This window comes from Accipiter gentilis, chromosome 22 (assembly GCF_929443795.1).
Source record: "Accipiter gentilis chromosome 22, bAccGen1.1, whole genome shotgun sequence".
Taxonomy (NCBI): Eukaryota; Metazoa; Chordata; class Aves; order Accipitriformes; family Accipitridae; genus Astur; species Astur gentilis.
In genome coordinates, this window is record NC_064901.1 from 21,325,403 (window position 1) to 21,350,484 (window position 25,082).

The 25,082-nt window shown below is 44.2% G+C and overlaps 2 protein-coding genes across 6 annotated transcripts in view; both read right to left on the reverse strand.

The window, feature by feature from the left end:
* Nucleotides 1-3,771, reverse strand: part of CKAP5 (cytoskeleton associated protein 5) — a 43,931-nt gene extending 40,160 nt beyond the window's left edge. For all 3 annotated transcript variants that reach the window (XM_049825690.1, XM_049825689.1, XM_049825688.1), the window contains exons 1-3: nucleotides 3,681-3,771; nucleotides 2,944-3,137; nucleotides 1,615-1,821 (exon numbers count right to left, since the gene is read on the reverse strand). In XM_049825690.1, coding sequence (XP_049681647.1) covers nucleotides 1,615-1,821; nucleotides 2,944-3,137; nucleotides 3,681-3,737 — 458 coding nt within the window. In that variant the 5' untranslated portion in view covers nucleotides 3,738-3,771. The remainder of the gene's footprint in view (nucleotides 1-1,614; nucleotides 1,822-2,943; nucleotides 3,138-3,680) is intronic.
* An 11,942-nt stretch (nucleotides 3,772-15,713) lies between these two features.
* The window catches only part of LRP4 (LDL receptor related protein 4), an 84,407-nt gene continuing 75,038 nt past the window's right edge, over nucleotides 15,714-25,082 (reverse strand). For 2 of the 3 annotated variants that reach the window (XM_049825534.1, XM_049825533.1), the window contains exons 31-38: nucleotides 24,796-24,904; nucleotides 24,325-24,469; nucleotides 23,686-23,799; nucleotides 23,265-23,388; nucleotides 22,213-22,280; nucleotides 21,502-21,589; nucleotides 20,829-20,970; nucleotides 15,714-19,077 (exon numbers count right to left, since the gene is read on the reverse strand). In XM_049825534.1, the coding sequence (XP_049681491.1) occupies nucleotides 18,742-19,077; nucleotides 20,829-20,970; nucleotides 21,502-21,589; nucleotides 22,213-22,280; nucleotides 23,265-23,388; nucleotides 23,686-23,799; nucleotides 24,325-24,469; nucleotides 24,796-24,904 (1,126 nt within the window). In that variant the 3' untranslated portion in view covers nucleotides 15,714-18,741. Of the gene's footprint in view, nucleotides 19,078-19,105; nucleotides 20,264-20,828; nucleotides 20,971-21,501; nucleotides 21,590-22,212; nucleotides 22,281-23,264; nucleotides 23,389-23,685; nucleotides 23,800-24,324; nucleotides 24,470-24,795; nucleotides 24,905-25,082 lie in introns of those variants that run through there. The other variant, XM_049825535.1, reaches the window with a different exon arrangement.

The window sequence follows — 25,082 nt, forward strand, 5'->3', positions numbered from 1 at the left end:
GCCAAGTCACTTTGAGAAATACAGAGTATTAAAACCTGCAAAAGAGGCTCCAGTCTCAGAAACAACACAATTTAAATGCAGAATATGAACAAATGAGTTACCCAAGATTTTTATTTTTCTACCATGACTCTAAAAAAGAGCATATTAGGAAAAGTGTCCATGCAAATTCTCTTATTCTTACTTAAGTCATATAGTATTATCTAATTCATATAACAACATAAGAAAGAACAGAAGCCTTGTCACAAGATAAAAACCACCAGAAGCTGAACTAGTTAGGCATTCAAGCTACCCACCTAGACAAATTTCATTATCAGTGCAGAAACCCTGCCAAAGCACAAGACAAACTTAGGTAGCAACACAGCTCAGAAGCAGAAGACAAAGGTTAAGTCAACAGGGCTCCATGAAAGAATTTGATCTTGCCATCTCAGAGATAATAAAATACTGCATATTAAAAAAAGAGGCAGATGTGGTACACTTTATAGGCGTGGTTAGTTGAAAGATATTGAGGAAAGTTATGCAGGTGTCTAACTATGCTGCACTGTTAAAAGGACATTTGACTAGATAAAACAATTTAAAATAGCTAAAATATTTTCTTAAATGTGGGACAGCAGTTTCACTTCGAAGCATAGGTAATGTGCTAAGCCCAATACTTTATTTTGGCTTCTATTACAGAAGCCTGCAACAATCAGTTCAAAAGGACCATCTATAGATATGCCTCAGCAAGTTCTCTTAAAAATGTCTAGCATAAGACACTTTGCATCTATATTATATAGTTTTCACATGAACTACTTTACTCTGAAAAGTGTTCTGTCAATTAATACTAAAATTATCTGTTTCCTTTTTAAAAAAATACATCTAATGGACAGTGAATTATATATACACCAAGTATACAAATTCGATAAACCCCCAGTATTTTTCACTCAGCTCACAAAGTCAGCAAACATACTTGAAGTGGAACAAAAAAAAGATGTTCCAGATCTAATCTTGAAATCAACTACCCCACCTTAATTAAATTGGATTTGATTTTTAGGGAGCATTATCAGCTTTTCTTGTTAATAAAGAAATTATTATATGGACAATGGAAACTTACTGTGCAATGAGTTTTTTTTCTTTTTTCTTTTCTTCCAAAACCACACACCATATACCCAATTAAAGATGCTCACATCAGTGAGGAAAACAGTGTTTTTTTAGAAAAAGAGGGTTTTTTTAAAAACAACTACAGTTCAGTTTTCCCATCAGTGAGTTTATTTCAGCTATTCAGAAGAGAAGCTCCACAGTCTGCAACAAGACACACTAATCCTGCCCTTCTTTCAGAGGTCCGTAGTGAAAAAGGAAGTTTGGTAAACAGTTGCTATGAAGGAAAGTGATCCAGACAAGGCTTGTACAACAAAAGACATCCCTCACATCTAACAAACCCCATGATGCTCTCAACTGTTGTTGTCAGAAAATATCAGTTCAGAAAAGATACATCCTATTCAACAATAACAAAGGCCTGCTAAAGACTTCAGCAACAAATTAAACTCCACATACTGTTGGGGGTGAGGGAAAGAGGAAGAAAAAGAAAAAAAACACAAAAAACCACACAAAACCATGAACTAAAACCTAAAAGCTTACCTTAGTGCTTTCCTCAGTGTCTCTATACATGCTACTATGATTTTCGGGTTTTTGTTGTCCAGACCCTTTAGTAATTCTTCTTGTACTGCCTCCCCTTTCTCAATTTCTATATACATTAGACATATATCTAGACCCAGCTCTTTTGCTCTGGCTTTTGGTTGATTGAACACTTTATTTACAACTCCAGATGCTACTTCTCCTGTTGTCCTGAAAGATGAGAGTGTGTTACTTTTGGAACATTTAAGTGAATTAGGTGTTCTACAGCATTATTCACAGACAACAGCACGCACAACACCCAAATATGGATTAAAACTCAACAAGTGCTCATATAATAGGGACTAAGTTCTAAGTTAACTTCGAAGGTAATAACTTTTTGTAAGAGATTACTTCAGCCTCTAGTCTAATCAAAAGAACTCCTGCAGACTGAGTGCTAGTTAACATGTTCCTAACACTGGACTACACCAGACAGTGAATAGTAGACATTTTCTCAAAACTGTATTCATTAATATACATTAGTTAAGGTCCACAAATAAACGCCATTTCCTGCAATCGTATACATTACAGTTAACTAACATACAGCATTGGTGCATAATCCCACCACAGAATTTCACATCTATTTCAAAGCCTCCAATCAACTAAATCATTTTTACCACTTTTAAATCAAGGGTTTTGGAAGGTTAAGTTTTTTGAAAAACCTTTGGGTTTGTTTATTTTTTTTAAATAAGACTTTTAGTCATTTCATCAGGTCACAAAGTCAATGGACCAAAGCACTGATCTAGCCCGTTAGGTGTTTTTATTTCACCCTCAAAGTACAGGCTATTTCATGGGTTAGACAACAGTGAAATACTGAAAAACATCCTGTGAAGAAATTGGCAGGTATGAAGATTCATATGGGTCAAGTTGGATGCAACACCGTATAAACATAACTACATTTTATTTCATGGATTAATTACACAAATATCTCCCTGGAATGAAAGGCTCCCTGTACATATAGGCTATTCTAGTCAAACAAGAACAGGGATTTCAGTTCACAGCACCTACACCACCAAATTACTGATTCACTTCCTCTACCATTTCAGAAATCTTTACTACTGCCTTTAATAGTTTCTTTGAACATTGTAAGCAATGTCTTGCAAGTTAATATGCACACGGAGGCCATCTACAAGGAAAGCCTACCATTGGCAAATTCTCTAAATCAGAAAGCAAGTTCAGCTCTCAACAGTAAAGATCAGAATTGTTAGTGGCCACTGCACAATTTATCTGCAGCCTTTCTCAAAAAGGCACATTAAACAGTCATAGCAGCCTACATAGCAAGAAAAGACTACTTACTTCCCAGCTACATGAGCGTTTTCAACATAAGCGAGTGCTGCTTCCAGTCCTTTCAACTGAGCCACTGCATTGGAGTCTGTCACAAATTTCTTTATCAATCCAAGATACTTGGACCATTCAGGACTCTTTTCATCATCTATCTTCTGGAAGAGCTTAAGGGCTTCTTCATAACCATTTAATCTGGCTTTCCACAGCTGGAAACAGAAAACAGATGTTTAAATGTTGTGGTAGCGCACTCTTAACTCACCAATCTCGCACAGTTCTTCAATTGTAGTTGATAGCATGCTCAGTAAGCTGGCATGTGCAAGATTTCTCTTCAAGGACCATATGAATAACATGCAACAGGACAACACATTCATTCTTGTCCTGCCAAGAATGATCTGGATAGAGAGATGCCAGTCTTCCCCACTGCTCTTCATAAGCTATAACCACCACTGATGACTAGGTGGGAGCCCAACAATAGTTTCAGCTACAGATGAGTAATTTCTCCACATGAATGACTGCACTGATCTTTCAGTGCACAAGCTTACGCCATACAGATTATCATGCTACTAAATTCTGCTTAATAAATGTTATTCAGCCTCTAGCTTGGGTAGAACTGATACAGTTTCAGATCCGTTATACACATGCTGTGCAGCTGTCAGGATTACCTAACTATGGTATACTTAGAGTACCACCACAGAATCACCGCAGCAGGAGACATACAGCAAGCCAAACCCAAAGACAAGATTTCCTACCTTGTGTTCACATTTCTGGTCAATGGGCAGTTTCATCCACTCACTGTCGTCCCCCATTGTAATTCAGGTTCTCTCCTATAAGTACAGTAATTCCTGTGGAAACAGCGACAAGTTAGAACACAGAAAAATACATGCCAGGTGCTACCCACAACATACTTAAAAATAAAACAAACCAAAGATAATTCTGTAGCAAATCTACAACATAGCTAATGTGCAACCCAAGCTTGTAATTACATTTAGATACACACTAAGACTACACCACTAATTTGTTATCCCTACAAAGCTACCAGAGCCATTAAAGATTAGAGAGCAGTGCAGTTTGTAGTATTTCAGGCACTAGAAGTCTCATTCTGTGAAAGTTTTAGGAAGCCGAGAAGGCATGCAGAATATAACCTCATCTAAGCTTGAGGAAGAATGTACTATGGTTAAGGCACTAAAATGAAATGAGTACCCATCAACACTAGAAAACTGACTCTTACTGACACATGCTTTCAGCAACAGGTGCCATGAATCAGTGTCAAAAAATAATCTGGTACTAGTGTAAGGACAGCCATTTTAACAACTTTACAAACAGCACAATTTAAATGAACAGTACTGCGAGAGGAACAAAACCCATTTTTGCAAGCTGGCCACTTTATGCCCCAATTCTAATGTAGCCAGCATCAGTGACTGTGAACAAGAGATCAATTTCTTACCACACATAGGGCTCAAATCCTTACTCATTCAAGTTTCTAAGCGTTCCCCCCACCCCCGGCCTTCCTTTAGGGTACGAGAGATGACACCTCAGGCTCAATGCCCATTGCAGACATTGTACAACTAACCTGACTGCTCGGAGAATAACAAGAGAATATGCCTGATGCAGGGAGATCAGCAAAATGAAAACAGCAGCAGCAACAAAGGTTCCCAACATTATTTATACAAACAAACAAAATCAAACCAGACAAGGAGTAACACATTTCAGCACACCAGTTCAAATGCATAGACAATGATGAGCAAAATTCTAACTAGCCAGAGTATACAACAATTTATAACTAAAGGCATACAAATACACAATACTAGCAGAATATTCCTAATGCAAATTCAGCCTATGCCAGCAAAGCTGCATACTTTAACCTACAAAGTGTTTCACCTAATGCACAGAGGTTCTCCTCAGAAAATTAACTCCTGGAATTAGAAGCATAATTTAGCTGGTCTAAGTTAATACAATCAAGTTCTCCAAAGCCTTCTGCCAGCCACACAACACTAACATACAGATAACTCAATAGCAAAATTAAGCTAGCAACAATCCACAATAAAACCAATCTTTTTTCTTCCTTCCTGGATCAGTTAGGAGATACTAAAAAAACCACCCACCCACCCCCCTAATAATAATATTAATAACAACAACAACAAACAACCAAACAAAAACACAACTCCAAACCAACCAAACAAAAAAAACCCCAAACCCCCACCAGCCACCACCACCCACACCAAACTACACTAAGCTTACCTTAAATATTCATAAATTCTTATGGACATTAATACTGTTCTCAATACAATTGCATAAACCTACGAATTTGCCCAATGGCAATAAAACAAAAGTCAATGTCAGGACAGAAGTTGACTACATATATAAACAAGCATATCCAGGCATTATTATGGTTTGTCCTTCTCATTTCACAAACAGTGACATGGCTATTTTTTCTTGACATCGGCAGAGTTGCACAGTGGTACTGAGAAGTGTGCTTTTTAAGCAAAAAGAGGCAAAAAAAAAAATTTGTTGATAGGGCCAAAGATGAAAACTTTATTAACCCCTAGAACTATAAATGACTGAGAATGAAGGGACTACTCTGCTCATTATGTAAGAAATTATGTACACAGAAGTGAGGCTACCTACAACCCATTCTACTGAACCATTAATTCTGGCACAGCATCTTCTTAAATTTACAACTTCTTGGAGAAAAAAAAAAAAGCTCTGGGTTAAATACCAGTCACACCATTCCTGCAGGTCAGGAATTGACAAGAAAAAGATAATCTGACTTAAAAGTTACAATGAAAATAAAACTCAAGCTTTGAAATGCCATACCAAAACCAAACAATCGTAAGAGGTCAACAGGGCAAGTGAGTTACTATATCTTTTTGCATGGAAGCCCACCAGCCTTTTACAATGGATCCTGCTTTCATCTGTTTAAACTCTTCTGAAACTCTACTGCTTAATTTTTTCTGCCCAAACCTCTCACTTGTTCTCATATCCCCTTGTTCAGCCTACCGAACAAAACCAAACACACCCCCAAACAACAACAGCAAAAGCCACCCGCAGGCAAAAGCAAGACACTCACGGCAAACATGGAGGTGGGGGGTAAAACTACATCTAGCTCTATGATTGTGATGATTTATCTCCAAAAGCAAAAATGAGACTGCATTCACATGAAAAACTTTTCAAAAAGCTCACCTAGCAAAGGACACAGGAATGCCCTAGCGTGAACGCAGTTACAGCAGCAGGATTCCTTCTGTCATTCAAGTTAGTTCTGCAGCCAAGAGCCATCAGGAAAGACACAGCTTTGCCAGTATAAGCTGTGTATGCATTAGGAATACCTTTATCTTAACACAACAGTATAGAAATAACGGGGTACTTCCCCAGTGCAGATGCAGATGACCAAGAGATAACAGCAGTCTTTTCCCAAACTCACACATGCCTTTGCCAAGAATAAGCAGAACTTAAGAGGAAATTAGGTAGTTCTGAATCTTGCTCAGAAACTTGGAGGTAATTCAAGCCATCTACCTGTCTACATCATTTTGTTGAGGAAAGCATAAGGGATCAATACAAGGACAATATTTATTCACAAAGAAAACAGGAAAAGAAATAAAGCACTAACACACCTGCCAGCAGCAAAAACACCAGAATAAAGAGGTTTGGTACCTGTACTAAGACAAGCCCCCATCTACAGCCCATTCTTTTAGAAAACTGTCAACAGCATCACCTTCTTACTTCAACAATAAAAAAGAAACATTTATTTCTCTCCAGAAATCTGTTCCACTAAGGAAAATCTTACTGTAGTATAGTGACTACCTTACTACAACCCTGAAGTCATTTCAAACCCTGAAGTCAGTTTAAGTCCCTAAAGTCTGGAGCAACTCTATTAAAAAGGCTTGTCCATTGCAAGGCTAATACTGATCTACAAGTATTTTTACCCTTACAGTTCATTGCTACAAAGTGCGACCTCTTGTTTGTACAGTCTAGTGATGCATTATAGAATCTAGAAGAAAATTATCTAGGATTTACCTTCCCAACATTATGATGTACTGAACTTCGGGGGGGGGGGGGGGGACCACACAGGATGGGACAGACACAGGGAGGGGAGACAGATGACCATGAAACAGTGTGCATTTTCTTACCCATTTTTTTCAGTCTGGTTGAGTCAGTTCCCCTACTATTTTTAGTCATTAACATCTACAATGGTTACTTCAATTATAAAATGGGTTAAGTTGCCTTCTGTGCTGAATCTGGCATCTAAAAATAGTGATAAAATTGTACTTCCACAACTTACAAATCCCTTTAGAACAGACAGTTTATCAGAAAGTATTCCACGGTCACAGAGGGAAAGCTGCTTCTTAAACATCCCATCTTTGCAGCTTCACCACTGCTCACGCCTGTCCTAATGCCAAGATCTTGTACTGTCTACATCTTGCATTTACTAGAATAAAAGACCGTTGTTTCTCCCTTCAATTAAGTCACTGGGTTCTGTATGTTCACAGAATATCCCACATTTGACAAAAAGCTTTTTTTAAAAAAAGCTTCTTTGCAAAGACATGTAGACCTCCAGCCATTACTTCTCAACATCCAAATAGCAAGTAACCTCATTATACAATAATGCAGCTAAATTATGTTATTACTAGTGAATTTGCAGCAATGAAGTGTTTGACCTACATAGCTTTCTTGTTACCACAACTCAGAACAAACAGATTTAAGTCTTTCAGTAACAATATTCAATTTGGTAGAATCCAGAAAACAAGACCTCCAAAGTGACTGAACCACCAAAATAAGTTCTGTGAGAGAGGTTTGTTATTAACGTGGTCAATACAACATTCCCAAAAGCAAGTCAGCTGAGGAATCTGCACTGGAGATGAATAACAAATCCTCCCTGACAGTTCTTGGCAGAACAAGTTCTTATATTATGGAGTAGTGAGAAAATGAAGACCATCAAGGAAAGAATAGGATGCCTTCAAAGGGAGACCACGCAAAAGCAGCAAGAACATAAACTATTTACAAGGCAGCACAAATGCAAGAATTTCAAATGTAAAAGTGAGAATTCCCCACTGAGTATAAATAAGTTTAGGAAACAAATTTTTCAACACATTAGGAGATTAGGGGAAAGTGTCAATACGTGAAAGTTTGGATTAACCACGCACTGCTCTGAACAGCTCCTACTCAGCTTCTAAATAAACACTTTCTCTGCTACAGTTTTTGAGGGCTGAATAGCATCAACCTTACAGCATCAAGTACGGGGTACTGCTAAAGAAAATCCTTTCATTGTAAACATCCTGAAATGTGTTTTATTTTGAAGCACATATTTATCACCTATCACTACATTTTATTGCGAAGCTTCAGCTTCCAGACCCATTTTCTACAGAAAACATGCAATGGTAAACTAGGAAGCCATTTTACGCTAAACAAAACCAGATATTTATTGATACTGATTGTCCACTTCTCCATACTCACTTCCACTTATTGAACATCACCATTGCACAAGAATGGCATGAACCATTTTGGTTATTCTGAAAGCTTCTCAAAAACTTTACTCAAACGGCTAAGTTCTGAGAAAGCAAGACAGGCCTTTCTAAAGAAAAAAAACTGTTTGAAATGTTCCTATACAGTAGGGCACATACTTGGAGAGCATATTGCTGTATGTCACATTTCAGGTGAAGCTATACTTCTCAGTAGACAGTTCTCTGTCGGCACAGCCCACAGTCTTCCTAGCAGAAAGAATTTTTATTTGTTTAATGGCAGTTTTGGGTCATATCTACTCTTTGGCTCTGAAAAGATGAAGTTTCACTTTCTTAGAAGTGTAGCCCAGCAAGTTTTTGTTATTTGCCAGCTAAACCTTCTCATTAGATACAACATAAAGTAGCTCAGAAAAAATGTTGAAAAATTCAAGTAATCATAACATAGTTAGATTTTTATTTCACACAACACCTGGACACACTAAGTATTTTGAACAGCCCACAAATCTAAGAACTATAAACTAATCAGTCAGTGAAATAATGCAATTGCTTTAGTAAATTCTACATAATCAAAAGGAAAATTGAAGTCCAGCCAACAATCCTGAACTACAGATACCTGTAAAAGCAGCAAGAGTCAGAAGAATTTTCAGTCAGACTGCAAGTGTGCTTTCCAGCTTCAGTCCACATATCTTTTGATGACAGACAACAGAACGAGAGGTTAAAAAAAACCACGGAAGATTATTTGCTGCTTAGGCAATAAAAATTTCCTAAGATCTTAAAAGCTGGCATTTTCAATTAAAACATGAATTAGAAGTTGCAAGACACACAGACTCTTGATGCAAGGAAAGCAGGACCTCAGAATAACAAAAAAGAAATAGGAGAAATGCATGCTAAAAAAAGGAATTGTTTTGCAGGTTGTGGAATAGATGGCAGCTGAGAGATGCTACTGCTTCAGCAGCAATGAAATGGCATTCAAGAATAAACAGTATTAAATTCTCTCTTGTCTGCTCTAACTCATATGTCCTAACTCAGCTCAGTGACATCTTAATAGCACAAATGGCAAGTTATCGGTAAGGGAGATAGATACTTCATTTCTCTGGAAAAATATGTTTTAATACACGGTCTCTGAAAGTAACTGAGGCCATTCTTTTCCATGCACCTAAAAGTGGGAGACAATGCAAAATAAACTGACCTTTCGCTACAGCTAAGAGCAAAAGCGATTTCTTGCTGCATGGGTAAGCCTGGAGTGAAGCCAGACTTCCAGAACAGAGAGGGGCAAGAGGGAAAAGGGCAACCCACGGGCAAGTTTGCGCGCGCTGACATCGTTCTAAGGTGCGCGCTGACATCGTTCTAAGGTGCGCGCTGACATCGTTCTAAGGGTGGCCAGCTGGAGTGAAAGATGTCAGTGGGGCCATGCTTCTCAGCCGCAAACTCCCCCATCCCTCAAGGTGTTTACAAAGCTCAGCCGCGGAAAGGCTCATGTGATGGTCTTTAAAAGGACGGCCTGAACTGCTGAGGAAGGAAAGCTCCGGTGCAGACATCCCACCCCCGGACCGACCACTAGCTCCCTCCTCCTCCAAGGGAAGCACACCCTCCGCCACAGCAGCACGGCCCTACCCCCGCCATCCCCAGCCCCTTCCAGACGAGCACCCCTCCGCTTCTGTCCGCTGCGCCGCCCGCAGCCCCAGATGTCCCCTTCCTCCTCCTCCTCCTCCACCTCCCCCGCACGCCGCAGCCCGGAGAGCTTTCCCGTTCCGCGGCGGCACCGGCAGCGGTTATCCGACAGCAGGCCGCGGCCGGGGCAGCGGCGGAGCAGGCCGCCCGCCCGGCATTGTTTCTACGCCCCCGCCCCGAGGGCCGGGCCGGTCCCCGCCGCGCACCGCCGGACACTCACCCTGACGGGGCTCCGGGCCGGCTCCAGCGGGCGAGAGCGGGCGGGGAGCCGCGGGCGGGCCGGGCCGGGCCAAGCCCCTCCCCGCCGGCGGGCGGGGCTCGGGGCGCCGCGGCCGCACCTGGGCGGGGGAGCCGGCCCGCGTCGGGGCCAGACAAAGGCGGGCAGGGCAGGGCAGGGCAGCGCCCGGCTCCCGGGCCTCGCCGCTCTCCCCCCGCGGCAGCCCCGGGCGCATCGGGCCACCCCGCGCCGCCCACGCACACAGACACACGCCCGGCGCCGGCGGTGCGCAGGCGGCAGCGGGCGCTCCCCGGCCTTCCCGCAGGCTGCCGTGCCCGCCCTGCGGCTGGGCAGGGGCTACCGGACCGCGGCGGCCGGCGACCAGCTCGGCCCGGCAGGCCTGCTGCTCTCCTGAGTCATACGTACCCCTGAACGCCCACGGCGGCAGAGCAATTGCGGTGGTGACGGGGGTTGCTGCGGTCACCCTCGAGCACGGAGCAGACATGATCGCAGGCCACCGTCATCCAGTGATCCCTAACTGAGTAAGGGAGCAGTTCTGCAACCCAACGGGAGGAACAAGGCCTGCCGTAAAGAACGAGAAAGGCAGTACCTTCCAAGGGAGGTATGAATGAATGGCCTGGCACCCTACCATCATGGCATTTCACGTTCTGCTGCGAGATGTGTAATGACAGTGCTCCGGCGGAGCTGATTCATCAGCAGTCTCTCTAGCCCACTGCCTGACATTTTGAGATGCCTTTTCTACAGTGACAATAGCAATTGAAGAAGCTGGTATGGTGGAAACCGGGTGTCAGTAGCTTCCTCCCGAGAAGAGCATCAAGCCATATGATGCGAGGCTGCGTTTCTTCAGACATGTTTTTCACTAGCTGAAGAAAGAAGCCTCCTCTAGGCACTGCAGCACCAGCCACGCTCCCCACCAAAAAATCGTCCAAGTCACTTCTTCCACTATCTCAACCTCCCCCCTGCAACAGGGAGGCACAAACGCGCACAACTGCTTCTGCTTTTTAACATTCACAGCAACTGAGCTGTCATAGAGACAAGTCCAAACAATGCATAACTGCTCAGGTCAAGAAGACTCTTTATTCAAACAAGCCACAGCAACACTGCCCAGCGCAAGACAACGTTTAATTTAAATACAAGGGTACAAGGTTTTCCCATGTCACCCTTCAGAACTCCAACCCTACAAGATGAACCACTGGAACAGTCTACAACAAAGCAACAGCAGCAACGGGCTATTAGTCTTAAGACCATGTTGTCTTGAAACCAACCATTCTGTTACAAATAGCTTCAATGCCACCCTACTCTGGGCAGGGACTTCACAAACCATTTACATTAAACAGCTTACAAACAAATTAGCAATGCCAAGTTTATACATTTCTTTTAAAAACCAGAAAAGGACATCTGCTGGTACCATGGAACAGAGAAGAGATAGGAAGGGGAAAAGAAGGGAACTAGATCATCACTGACCATGACTTTGAAAACCCTAATTAGAAGGTTTACAAGTATTTACATCTCTCAAGGGTCCTTCAAGTCATACACCCTACACAACAAAATCTTCCAAATTAGATACTTAAGATTGAAAGAGTTATCTCTAGTCCACAAAACATTCAGAGCACTTTCTAATTGTACATACTGTTCAAGATATTCATAAGTGATCTATAAAAAGGGGCGAACAGAGGTGTTACAGTTTGCAGATGACACAATTAATCAGGGTAGCAAGAAAAAAAAAAGAAAAAAGGCTTGACTGAAAGAGCTTACAACATGCCAAGTGAATTTCAGCTGTAAATTTATCACCTAACACAGACAGCAGTGCACAAGAGAGAAACAACTTTTAACGTGACACTGGAAGTCCGGTTTTCTGAGCTGACTATTAAACAGGAACAAGACCTTTACTGTTTTAACAGACATCGGTACAAAAGCATCAGCTCCACCGTGGCAGACCAGGTTTTCAGAAGCACAGGCCCCAGTTACATAACTGGCCCATATCAGGGGAAGGACAAGAGCCACCATGGAAGTTAAGTCCCACCAAATACAAGTCATACACATACGAGAATCAGGAATCACGTTCCATTACCATGCATTCACTTTTTTTATATCAGAATATCAAATGAGAAGTCTTGCGTCAGTACAGTTTTAAAGCAGTCTGAGTAACCCTAATTTCCCATGCTTCTGCAACCCAAGTTTCATTTATTTTTGTGCAGGTGTCACATAAATAATTCTTTTCCATAGCAGGTCCCCTAGTTAACATTCCCAACTTTGTATTCTTGAGAATTACCTTCTGTACATCTGCAACAATTGGAATTTGTTAGGAACCAGTTTGTTGTACTTGAAGGCCATTTTTTGTTGATTCTGCTTTGATATATCGCTGTATTGACATTGCTTAAAAAGTTTACTGCTATTGCAACTCTTCAAGTGGGAAACAAAAAGAATTTAAAGAAAAACAAAAAAAAAGGAAGGTGCATCTGTGAATTTTAAATGGGGGAAAGCTACCAAAACAGCAAAGTTTAAAGAAAGGCCAAGCCTGAGGCAAGTAAGTCAAGCCAAATTCTAATTTTTGCACAATCAACCAACTGATCTCACGTTTGGACACCAAAGAGTCAAAACTGTAAGGCCAACTTGCACCCAATCATTCTTCTTTCTGACTTAACCCTATCACAAAGTTTTAATAACAGATTTTTATGAGTAGCCTTTTAGAACACATCAATATTTGAGAGTCTCAGTATTTGAAGTTATGCATCTTTACAGTTTCAAACTAATACAAGCGTTCATTGAAAGTCTATAGCAACACTCTCTCTGATACACGAGTAATAAATAAGGAAGGTCTCCCACAGCTGGTAGCCCAACATCCCAACAACTACTACTCGTCCCCTTCTCATCTGCAGAAGGCAACTTTAACAGCAATGCAGTTTAGCAGAAGTACGGGAAGGTCCAACACTAAACGCAAAATAGTAAATCAGCAAAAAAGGAAAACTGCAGAATAATTACATAGGGGATATACACCAAACATAAATCAGTTAGAAAATAGTAGCAGATTAGTTTATCTTTTTTGTTTTTTTTAGAATTTCATTTTTAGAACAGAGTCTAGGTCAGTTTAAGCTGCATCAAGGTTTCATTCCTCAGCCTCTGCTACACAAAACTTTGGGTCTCTCACTGATAGAGGTCCAAATTCCAGAGTCAAACCCTCTAAACACCAACCTAGAAGCTACTGTCTTAAGAAGAATCAGAAGACTCTGACTCAGAAACAGAATCAAATGAAATAAAAAGGTGGTGGTGGGGGGGAAACATGGGACGCACATTCCTGTCCAGACCCTCTTCCCATACACTAGAAAAGATTCAACAGGAATCACCTCCTGGTGAGGGACCCCGAAGAACCAAGACTAACACCTGCACCAAACAACAGAGCTGTAGAAATGGAGATGAGCTCATGCCTTTTGCTTTAAGGATCAGAATTACCTCAGGAAACGTTTTCCTCGGGTCGTTTTAGAGGGGAAACCAATTCTGCACGCAGTCTCCCGAAACGCAGGCTCGGCGACAGAAGATGCCAAGTCCGTATTTCCCTCGAGGGACGTTAGGAAGGGGCCGAGCCCAGCTCCCTCACCGGCACCCGGGCCCACGCTGCCGGCCGCCTCCCAGGCAAGGCCCCAGCAGCTCCCAACCGCGCCTAGGCCTATAGGGATGACACGAAGGAGGCGACCGCGGCGGAGCAGCCCGGACCACGGCTCTCTACAGGCCCCGATACCCCCCGCTCCGCGGCCGGCCCAAGCGAGCGGCGGCCCTTAAAGCCTCTACAAGGCAGCGTGGCACAGGCCGCAGCCTCCCACCGTTAGCGGTCGCGGCCCCCTCTCTCCTCCCGCAGCCACGGGAACGGCTGCAAGCGAAGCCCGCGGGCTCGGGTCGTTCCCGCGGAGGGATGTCAGCGCCGCTCGGGACCGTGCCTCCACCCAGTCCCCAGGTGAGACGGCAGAGGCTCAGGCCCAGCGGCGGAGGAAGGCCTACCCCACCCTCCTGCGGGCCCAGGGAGCCCCGGCAGGCGGGAAGAAGAACCAGGCACCCCACCAGGGAAAGGACAACGACAGCGAACTCTCACCTGGGCCCCGGCGGGTCGGGCGCGGCGAGTTGTCCGGCCGCTCCTCGGCGGGGTTTGAAATCACTAACACCGCCCGCACCTCCCAGTGTTCTCAGTGCCCATTGGCCGCCGCCGGCCCCACCCATGCCCGCACCCGCACGTTTTATTGGTCCGTTTGAATCCAGTCAGCGGCGACGCGTGCTCCCCGCTCTCCTGAGGCGGCCGGGATGTACCGGGGAAGGAGGCCGCTCCGCCCGCCCCGCGGCAGCCGCTGTGGCCCCGGTGAGGGCGTTGGGCGGCTGCGGCCCGAGCAGAGCCTGGCGCCGGTACCGCTGGCGGCATGAGGCAGCCGTGCCGGGGCCGCTGAACCCGTCACCTTTCGCGTAAAGGGCTAAAGGAGCTCCGAGGTGGCTGGGGGGAGCGTCCCCTCGTAGGGGAACGGGCTTTTCTTTAGTCTTTCCTGCGATTAGTGGGTTTGTGAGCAGGAACCGCGTTATGGGAGTACAGTGGTTTTCCCTCCTTTGTTTTTTTCGCTTCGGCTGAAGCAAGCGAAGAAAAAATTCTTAGGGGTAATCAGGAGGGAAGGGCTAGGAAAGTGCCATCAGCGTGACCACGATTATCTTACAATGCCATCTCTCCCCACCACTCTGCATGAGCATCATCTGTTTTTTTAAAAAGCGAGGTGGTTGTATTTTTGCGTGACCTCAGTGAAATCATGTCTGCACTGTACTTTGTGAAATGAGCAGGAATAAAGCTGAAGTGTTTTAAATGGTTTTGGTACTCCTTTCATCAGAAAAAGGGACAGAACATGGTATGAGATTAGCACCAGTGCTGCAGCGTCAGTTATTAGTGAATGTTTCATTCATTATTCAGCCTTCTACACCATTTAAACTCTCAGTTATAATGAAAAAAAAATATGCAACAGAATCTTGAATAAAACCCCTTACAGATAGAAAAGCAGCTCTTTTTCAGAGCTTTGTTTTCCACTGGGCAGAGGCTTGACACCACTACTGTCCTAATACTTTCCAAAAAGAGGAACATCTTCTGCTGTTGCCATGTTGAAATGGTAACAAAAGGAAAAAAAACAAGGTGGAGGCAGGGTGAAAGGTATTCTATGTGCACAGAAATTTGCAAAAGTATGTGAGTGTGGATATTTGGCCCTTGATTCAAAGCCGCAGTGGCAGAAGAAGTGTGTGTTGCAATCAGATTATCAAAAGAACCCTGATCCGTTCCTACCTTCTTGCTCCACTCAAATGAAGTGAAGTTGAGGTTCTGTGCAAACAGGTCTGGGAGCTCCTCTTTCAAAGGAGAGTCCAAATAACATGCATGATTCACAACCAAAAGCCAGGCAGAGTGGTTAAGAAAAGCTAAATTTATATTAAATTATCATCAACCCCTAAAATACTGAACACAGTGGTTAAATAACTCCAGAAAGTCCAATGTCTCCAGTGAGTAACGTTAAAACCATTACACAGGAACACACGGAAATCACTGACGTTAGCTTGGGACAGACAGGAGAGAGGTTTGCTTTTTACAGAGTAAATCAGTGCTGAGGAGATCATCCTCCAGTGGCCTTTCTACATTCTTAACATCCTAAGTGCAACGAGGGTCTTCTCTTCCCCAGACCGGGGAACCATGATGCACCCCCTAGGCAGCATCTCACTGGGGCTGTCTCTAGGAAAAAGAAACTAATTTCTGCCCACCTCAGCGGCAGAGGAGAGCCTGCGGGAGATTTTGTTGCTCCTTTTCACCACAATCATTGGAGGAAAGGAGCAGAGGGCAGTTCTGAATGGTTTTTAGGCTGGAGTGTGCAGGGTCCCCTCCTAAGAAGCAGCAGAGAATATTTATCAAGGTGGAGATCACAAGCACCATGAGTTGTTGAAAAGACTGACTGGGTTTTCCTTTCCATTCCGCACTTGCGACTCGGACAGCGATTATTTTCACAGGCTGACTGAACCTCAAGTGACAGGTCTGGGCAGATATTTCCCTTCACCCCTGTCCCACCTCAGGATTTTGGTGCACACTCACATAAGCTATTGGGGAAAAAAACCCACAAAACAAAAACCAAAACCCAAAGAAACCCTGCTCTCCTAGAAGTCAGAGCCTTCCTCCCCCACCCACCCACTCACTCCCAGCTCTGATGCCCCTGCCTCTATGCGTGGTTTCTGTTCAAATCAATTCTTCTGCCTGTGCTTGAGCCCTCTGGTGTTGTCCCTCCATGAGGCAGCTTAGACAGGCAAGGTCCATGTCAGTGATACGCACTCCTTTCTCAGTTCCCAGTCAAGTCCACGCCTCAATCCAAAAGTGCCTCTGCCCAACAAAAACAACACTTCCAGGCTGGAGTCAATCAAATAAATAATTAAATAAAAATCTAATTTAAAAAAAAATATCCCTCTGAGAGTAGGGAAGAGTCCCACATTAACACAGGGAAATTTCCAAGTCTTAGCTCCAGTTCATTTTCCACAGGAATATACACCAGTCAGCCCAATGGTGCAGTTACGGACAGAGTTTCAAGCCACCTAGCCAGGTCAAAACTGCAATCTTCCCCTTTCTGCAAAGCTATCTCTGCTGTAAAAAGTACAGTCAACCCACTGGCATCTGTCATGTTTTTCAGGGGTAGCAGGTCTGTTGGTACATGAATAAGGTTAGAGTAGAGTAGGATTGATTTTCCTTTTTTTTTTTACCAGCCGGAAAAACACCGCATGGAAGATGCGCCCTCCCCACCCCTCTAAGCCATACCCCTAATGTATGCTTTGCTCTCTTTACACCACAGGTGGGAATGTACTTGACCTCTTCCCAGGAGATAAAGGGGTTACAGAGTTTGCCGTGAGAAATTCTTCACTGGCAAGTTCTGCTTCCAAGTATCCAGCTTAACACTTCATTACCATGATAGTATCCATATGACTTGAGGGGTTAATATAAATCTCATTTTTGAAGAAGCATCAAGAGACACTTTCTCTATCTTTTTTCCCTCTGAACAAACGGACGACAAGACAAGTCAAGAGAATGTGAAAATGCGGCAATAGTCCTTGGGAGCATGCAAGCCCCAGCTCCAGATGCTGCTGGGGTGTAACTGCAAGGGTAGGATTACATCCCCTAGAGGATAAAGGCCTTGGAGGCCAGAGAACAACTGAAGCTCATGTAGCTGATGGGGAAAATGACTTTGCAAGGAGAGCTGTTTAGTGGTAACAGAGGAGCTTAAAGTGCAATTCTATCTGATAAACAACTATTTAAAATGGCCCTTACAGCTCCCGGATTATTGTCTCCTATTCTAGGTCAAATAGGCTCAGCCTAGTAATAAAGCAGTTCCTAACTGTCAGCACTGAGCACTCCCCTGGGCAAGACTCGACCTAGGAATTCTCTCTTTTCCCTCATTATGGTAATCAAAGGTCCTAAATGCCAAGAGAATTGGGACCTTGCAGAATTGGGACTAGTGGAGACTTAGCAAATTCTCTTTTTCTCTTTTTATATATCAGTTACGCAAAGACAAGAGTAGAATTTAGGTCTTGCTGAGATCCATTTCCTCCCATTAGCTCTGTAGAGCTAAGAACAATACCAATCTCTTCTTTCCTCAAGTTCAGCACTCTGACTCCAGTACCCACAGGGAGCGGTTCTGAAAGGGCCATTTGCTGACTCTTGTTTTTCCAGAGTAGAAACATGTTTTAACAGGAAATGGGAGAACAGGAGCGGTGTCCACTGCCAGCAACAGACACAGTGCTCCAATCTGAGCATTCTTTAAAAGTTTTTACTAGCAGATGGGAAAGTAAGCAGTGATGGCCTTGTGAAGCAAGTCACAGCAACTGTGGTTAGCCTCTTTATGCCCTTAAAAGGCGACCTGATGCTGTATCAGTGTCCCCTTGAGCCCCAAAGTACACCCCATCTATTCCAAGACCTCTCTCAAGTCAGAGACCCCTCAACACAAAGCCTCAAAGAGTGCTGCTAGTGCTGGAATGACTAGGGGAACTTCTGTGACCAGGACAGGAGCTAGCAATGAGGCAGCTCTGCTCTCTTCATGGGCATTGACCGTGAGCTGGACGGCACAGGACTTGCAGGTTGCCAGAGAACACAGAATCTGAACCAGATTCAGGCCAGAGGAGTCACTGCAAAAGTTAACGTCGCAGCTTCCAGGAAAAGGGAACATATAAATAAACCACAGACAGTGAAAATGAGCCAAAAGGGTCTCCGGGTTCCAACCCGCCCATCCTCCCTCTCCAACCACAACAGCACAGCTGCCCAAACTCCTTGCTGAAAGGCAGTCACAGTCTCTGGGCCCCTCACAGGAGAGGCCGGTCTCTGTGCCCTTCCTTGCCTAGCAGGCAGAGTCCTGTCTTTTGTGCAGAGCAGAGGCTAGGGAGGGTACGAGCATTTCCAAAGTCGCATGTACTTTAGACCTCGCTCTCCGTGGAGGGCTTGCGTTGGTGTTTCCAGCCTGTGTCTGGGAGCGAGCCACGTCGCTCAGGAGTGGCTGCTGCTGTGTTAACACTGCTGCATTCAGACTGTTCTTCTTGTAGCAGCTGCTCAGTTTCGGTGTCATCCAGTGAACCAGAACTAGCCTGGATAGAGACCGTGTCTGTCTTCATGCAGACATGGTCCCGGAGGATCCCTCCTCGGGAGCTCCGAATCTGCTTAAGGTCATCCCACTCGGACTCATCACTGGATAAAAGGCATATCCCCTCCACAATCTTGATCTTCTCCTTGGTGTAGCTGTGGTCAGGACCAGTCTAGGGAGCAGACAGGTGAATGAAAAAAAACCAAAACATATATGGAAAAATATGGCAAAGAGCAAAGCAGACTGGAATGTAGACAGTGAAGCAGACAAAAGGCTGGGCCTCCACGTCAACAGCCACTAGCTTTGACTGTCACAATGGCAGAACCCCTTCAGTTCTCCACTACCCCCAGACGAATCCTCCCTGCAAGAGCTCTCATTCCAAACTCCAGGAGCCTTCAAATCATGGAAGGCAAGTGAGGATGAGCTGGCTCTTCTAATTTAACTATACATGTTCCCTGACAGCAGGGAGTAAGACCAACACTGAGCCTAAAAAGGAAGAAAAAAAACCAACCAAAACAAACCAAAATGGGAAGCAGGAACAGCCAGAATACTTCATGGTAAAAGTAGGCAGGGAATTGATTCTAGGTCTGCAATATCTTTATATCTGACTCACTCTAGATTCAATTCTCAGGAAAGCACAGCTGGAATACCACTGTTGAGTCCAAGTCTCACAGTGACACAGGAGAAGATTATAGGGAAACAATGGAAATGATCAGAGGCTAAAAGGGACTACGCTGAGACTAAAGTAGTGAAATCTCTCTAACTTGGCTCATTGACAAATAAGAAGCATTAGAACATCTGATCTATCCCTAAGGAGAAAGTGACGGGGGTGGGGAAATATACATCTGGGTATATCTAGGAGCAGCAGAATTAAGACTCCCAGATAAATAATCTTGGCTTATCCTTAGTAGATATGGCTAAAATGGCAGGAAAGTTTGGGAAATCTATTGGATAGTACCTTTGAAAAACAAAACCAGGGAAAACTCTCCTCTGTGTAAGTCTTGCTGTGATCCCTGCTAGAGGAACTAAGTGATCTAACAGATTATCAAAAAAAGTCCTACAGAAATTACCTTTTTCAAATCTCACAGACTGAGTATGAGTAGCCAAAGCCAAGACCAAAGGATCTGCCATAGAAAATTACCTATACTTTCTTGACAGACAGTAGAGCTGGTTTAAGGACATAGAAGCAGGGGAAAAAAACAAGAAAGAGCAATTAGTATGGGACAGTGCTTGAGCCACACAACAGAGCTTGAGTGAGGGAGGCAGGATCAAACACAGAGCAGTGATACCTGACGTGAGGATGTGGACGGAAATCAGAAGAGGGAGGATGAGAAGCTATCTGAGTGATAAGAAAGCTTCTGAGGAGAAAACAGAGGAGAAACTAAGTGCTGCAAGAGATCATATTAAACCCTCTCCATCCTGTGACGCACAGGGCAGACCTCTGCAGGCCTTTAAAATGCTCCATTTAATAGGGGTTCCAGTTCTTTCCCTATCCCACCCATTCCAGGCAGTGCACAGCGAGGGGCCACATTCTTGTTACCAAACCCCTTCTGGCTGCCTAGTTCCCTTGGTGACTGTCCGAAGCAACCATGGTGCAACAGTCACTAAAGAGAACTGTGTCCAGGGATGACAACTCCCTTTGACTCCTGTACTTTGAGAGCCAGCACCCAATGCAAATGAAATGCAAGACACTGTGGGAGTGGGGAAGAAGTAGAGAGCTAAAGACAGGTCTAATTCACTACAGCTCACTGGGGAAGAAGTGCTGCTGGTTGATCTCTATAGGAGTCTGAGCAATTCACTGAAGCTGTCCTCCTATGTCCTAGAAGTAAATGCTGACAAGTTGCAACATTTTCACATACTAGGGCCTGTAATACTCAACAGCAGCTTGAGCTGGGCTCCCATGTCCTTAGTAGCAGCTCTTACCTCTTTCTTATAGCATAACTGGTTGTACATGGTTGGTTTGGGAATCGCTTCAATCTTCACCTCCTGGGTAGATGTCCGATATGAGGGATTACTGTAGGTTAGGTTCCCCAAGCCAGGGTCCGTGAACTTGGATTTATTATGCCTAGAGGGAGAGAGCTGTCAGAAAAGACACAGGGGCCTACTGCCAGGATCCAAAGTTCCTGAGTGCTCAGTGAGTGGAAAGCTCCAGCAATCTTTACTGTCCCTCAAAGACAGAGAATGCTGGCTTCACCTGGCTCTTCAAGCTACCAGTACCTTCACTGGCTACCAGTACAGCAAGGCACTGCCATGTAACCACAACAGCTACACTGGCTGTTAACTGGTGAAGCTACCTGGCGAAAGCACATGAGCTCACACACGTACTGAGTTACGTATTATCTCACATCCCTGTCTGTAAGTCATAAGCTCTCTGCAGAAAATTTAGCCAATAAGGCTTCAAATAAGAGAGTTGCATGCCCAACACTTCAAAGGCACAGGACTCAAACCTTGCAAATAAAATCATCAAACACTGCTTCCAATGGAGAACAAAGGGATTGTAAATGAAAATAAAGGAAGATGAAGTGCTTTCAGGAGCTTTCGTCTCCTACAACCCTAGATTTTACTATTGGCCGGGGGGGGGAGAAAGATCACTTACCTGTATATAATTAAAGCAGCAATAAGCAGCAAAATAAACAAGATGCTGAGAAGACCTCCAATGATGTAGCTGACATGTAGTCCTTCCCCTGAAAGTGAATAGCAAGGGTATTTTATGCACTCTTAACTTCCACTGGATAATACTGACCTCGGTGTAATGTCTAATACAGAGATTTTACACCATACAGAAGTCCATGAAGTAAAATGTCAGCACACTAAGGTTTAGCAGAAGGTTTAGTTTGGCTTCATATGAAACCAAACATATGATAACCCTCCCTCCCACCCAGGCTCCAGCAAACCAAGAAGTATCAAGATCTTTGTAATGGGATTGGATGAGTTAGACCCCCCCTTGCTGACAGGTTACTCCTACAGTGCGAAACAATTACCCTAGTCAACCATCCTCAAGTAAACACAAAGGGGACAGTGAAGAAGAGTGTCATCAATGGGAGGAGCCCAACGGATGAGGTATGGGATGAAAGGAAACAGAACTATTCTTCAGACCAATGTGTTATTTGGAGAAGTCCCCATATAGGTTAATGAATGTGTATGACTGATGTTCATCCTTAGACACACTTTGCTCTGATCAGAGGGCATTTTAGTAAATCAAGTCTGAGTTTCAGAAATTTGAGTTTCAAACACGAGGGACTGGAATGCCCTGGGCACATCTGGAAGAACAACCACGGTGGAGAGGCATTAAAGAAAAAGAACTCACCCATGGTTGCCAACACTGCCTCGTTGGCATGGGTACACAAGCCTCGCCTAGCATCTTTGTCAGAGCAGCTGAATGACAGAAGGACAGTTAGTTACTGAAAGTAGTATCAACAGCATCAAAGGTATCAAAAGACAGGATGGCCCAGGCTAGCACTGATATCCCTCCCATCTCCAGTTCAACAACAGGAGCCTTCCTTTCTCTTCTTCAGTACCCTTCTGTATCCAGAGAAGAGTGGACCATATACATGCAGGGGTGTGTGCATGTATGTATCAATTACAGGTCTGCACAATCTTTCATCCAGGTCATTCTAGATTTGCCCCTCAGGTACATAGGTGCATACACATATCTCTCTATGAGAACACAAATTTCATCATCAGTGCTGAAGCAAAAATCAGAACATCCTAGAGTCTGCACAAAGATCTTTCTGTCCAATACATCATACTCAACAAAGTGGAAGTTTTGCCTTGCAGATAACCCAGCCAGATATTATAGAACATACTTTTTTGCTGGGCAGTAGGAATAGCAGGCTGTAAGGAATTAGCAGAAAAAAGTCTCTTAACTACCTGCAGTGTAACTTACATCTTAGAGCTGCAAAGGTTCTGTTCTGCCCCAAACCAGCTATCCCCTTACGGCCAGGGCAGAACTACTTCCTTGGATGTCTGGGTCAGGTCTGAGATGTCTCAGTGAATTAAAGCAACAGACTCCCCTCTCCTCCTCTCAGAAATAAGTTCTCAAAATCAGGAGTTCAAAAATCAATCAAATTAATGACAGGGTCTCGAGGATTTTAACACTTCAGCACAGTCAGCCTAGACACGTTTCAATAGAACAGACAGAAAGATCTCTGCATCCCTCTCTTGCTAGCTCAACAGTGTTCTGCGTTCTTTGTCAAAATGGTTTTCCCCACTGTGAACATGAAGTCTGGAGCTGGAATAGCCTCTTTTGGCTAAGGAGAGGTACATTTGGATGATGACAACCAAAGGGGGGGTTGCACGTTGCACCTTGCACAAGCTGTGACTTTCACACCCCAACTCCAAGAGAACAAGAGCACTTACTTTCCTTCCACTGCTTCCAGAGATGTGAGAGGCTTGGTTGTCGAGGTACCTACTCTGCCAGGTGGTGTCTGACTTCTCTCACTTATACTGGTGGGTTCAGGACCAGGGGGCACCACACCAGGAACTAGAACAACAGAGAAAAATAAGTAGAACCCCAACTTTGTGGGACAGGTGAACAAGTCTGGTAAGCTGTAGAGAGTTTCTAAAATGGCCTATACAAGCAGCTTTCCCATCTCAAACCCACGCTGTCAGCAGAAAGGGCAGAAGAAGGCTCTATTGCTCACAACCACCTTTCTTCCAGTATACAACTCTGCATAAGTGTTTATACACTGCAGAGTTCTGGTTGCCACTGCCACTGCATAAGTAGTGGCAGTGGCTCACTTATGGATGCTACTACCCAAGTGACACCCAGTAAACTCACTAGTAGAACAGGGCCGCCCATCTGGTTCATCTGGACACGCGCAGACAAAGTCAGAAGCCCTGGCAAAGCAGAGGTGAGTGCAGCCTCCATTGTTCACTCCACAAGCATTAGTACCTGGAAGGAACAAGCAGTTTTCTAAGTATGTTGCAGATGACCAGGTAGGAGCTCAGATCAACGTTTTTTCCTGCTCAGGCAGAGATACTTCCTAGAAATCCAGCAAGTTACTATGCTCTGGCACATGCCCTTCATCTGACTGCTAAAAAAGTGATGACAATAGCCAGACACTGGTAGGATTAGGGCAGTCTTGAAAGGAAGGCACTGGAAATGATTAGACAGGAACCCAGTCAACACAGCTGCACAGATTAAAAACCAAAAAGCTCACATTCCTCTGTTTTATCACAACATCAGATGAACAACACAGAAAATGACATCTGCTGATCAAAGCTGTAACAGAACACCGTTAAGATGTACTTGACTGAAATGTCACAGGCAGACAAGGAATGTGCCCAGGGAATATGAATTAACAGATTGAGTATAAGAAAGGATGCAACCTCGCTTGACATCTACAGTAGCACAGTGGTTCCAGAGTTTTTTCTGTCTACAATTAGCACTTCCCTGAATCAAGGTCTTCCTATTTACCTGTCTGTCTCTGAGGGGAAACCACAATGATATCCATCAGTCCCTCAACATTGGCTAGGACTGTCTCTTTGTTCCGCCCAGAGTATTTGTCTACTCTCTGGATAGATTTGGTTTGCCAGTCAGTCCAGTATATCCACCTGTCCTGCTGCTCAGGGAGACAGCAAAGAAAAAACACAGCCATTAGCATGTTTAGCCACATAGACACAGGATACCCACAAAAAACACATCCCAGTGACAGAAGGCCCCAGACAAAGGCCTTTTCAACCCCCTACCCGGTTACCATAAGGAAAATGACTGTCTACACCCCACAGTTCAAACAAACTTCCTTTGTTAGCCGCACAGAAGAGTTAAGTATTGTCTCCTCAGCCATCTTAGCTTCCTCAGACTGTAGCACTTCCCTGTCCCCAAGCTCCACTGTCCAAACTCATCAACACACCAAGGAGAATGGTGGCAGCAGGAAAATCTTCTTACCTGTGTCAGAGCAAAGGGATGTGACACCTGGCTGACCAACACTTGCCGTAGCTTCCCATTGAGATCACAACTCTCTATGCGATCAAGATGCGCATCCACCCAGTAAATCCTGGAGGAACAGGGAAAGACGTGAGCTTCCAGCTATACAATCCCTCTTGATTTGCTAGTCATTCACTAGCCAAGATGGTTCAGAAAAAAAACAAACCACCACAAAAAACCAAACCCTCAATGCTACTCCAATAAACCAAGCTAAGGTGGCTAAAAAAATTCCTTACATCCCTTAACCC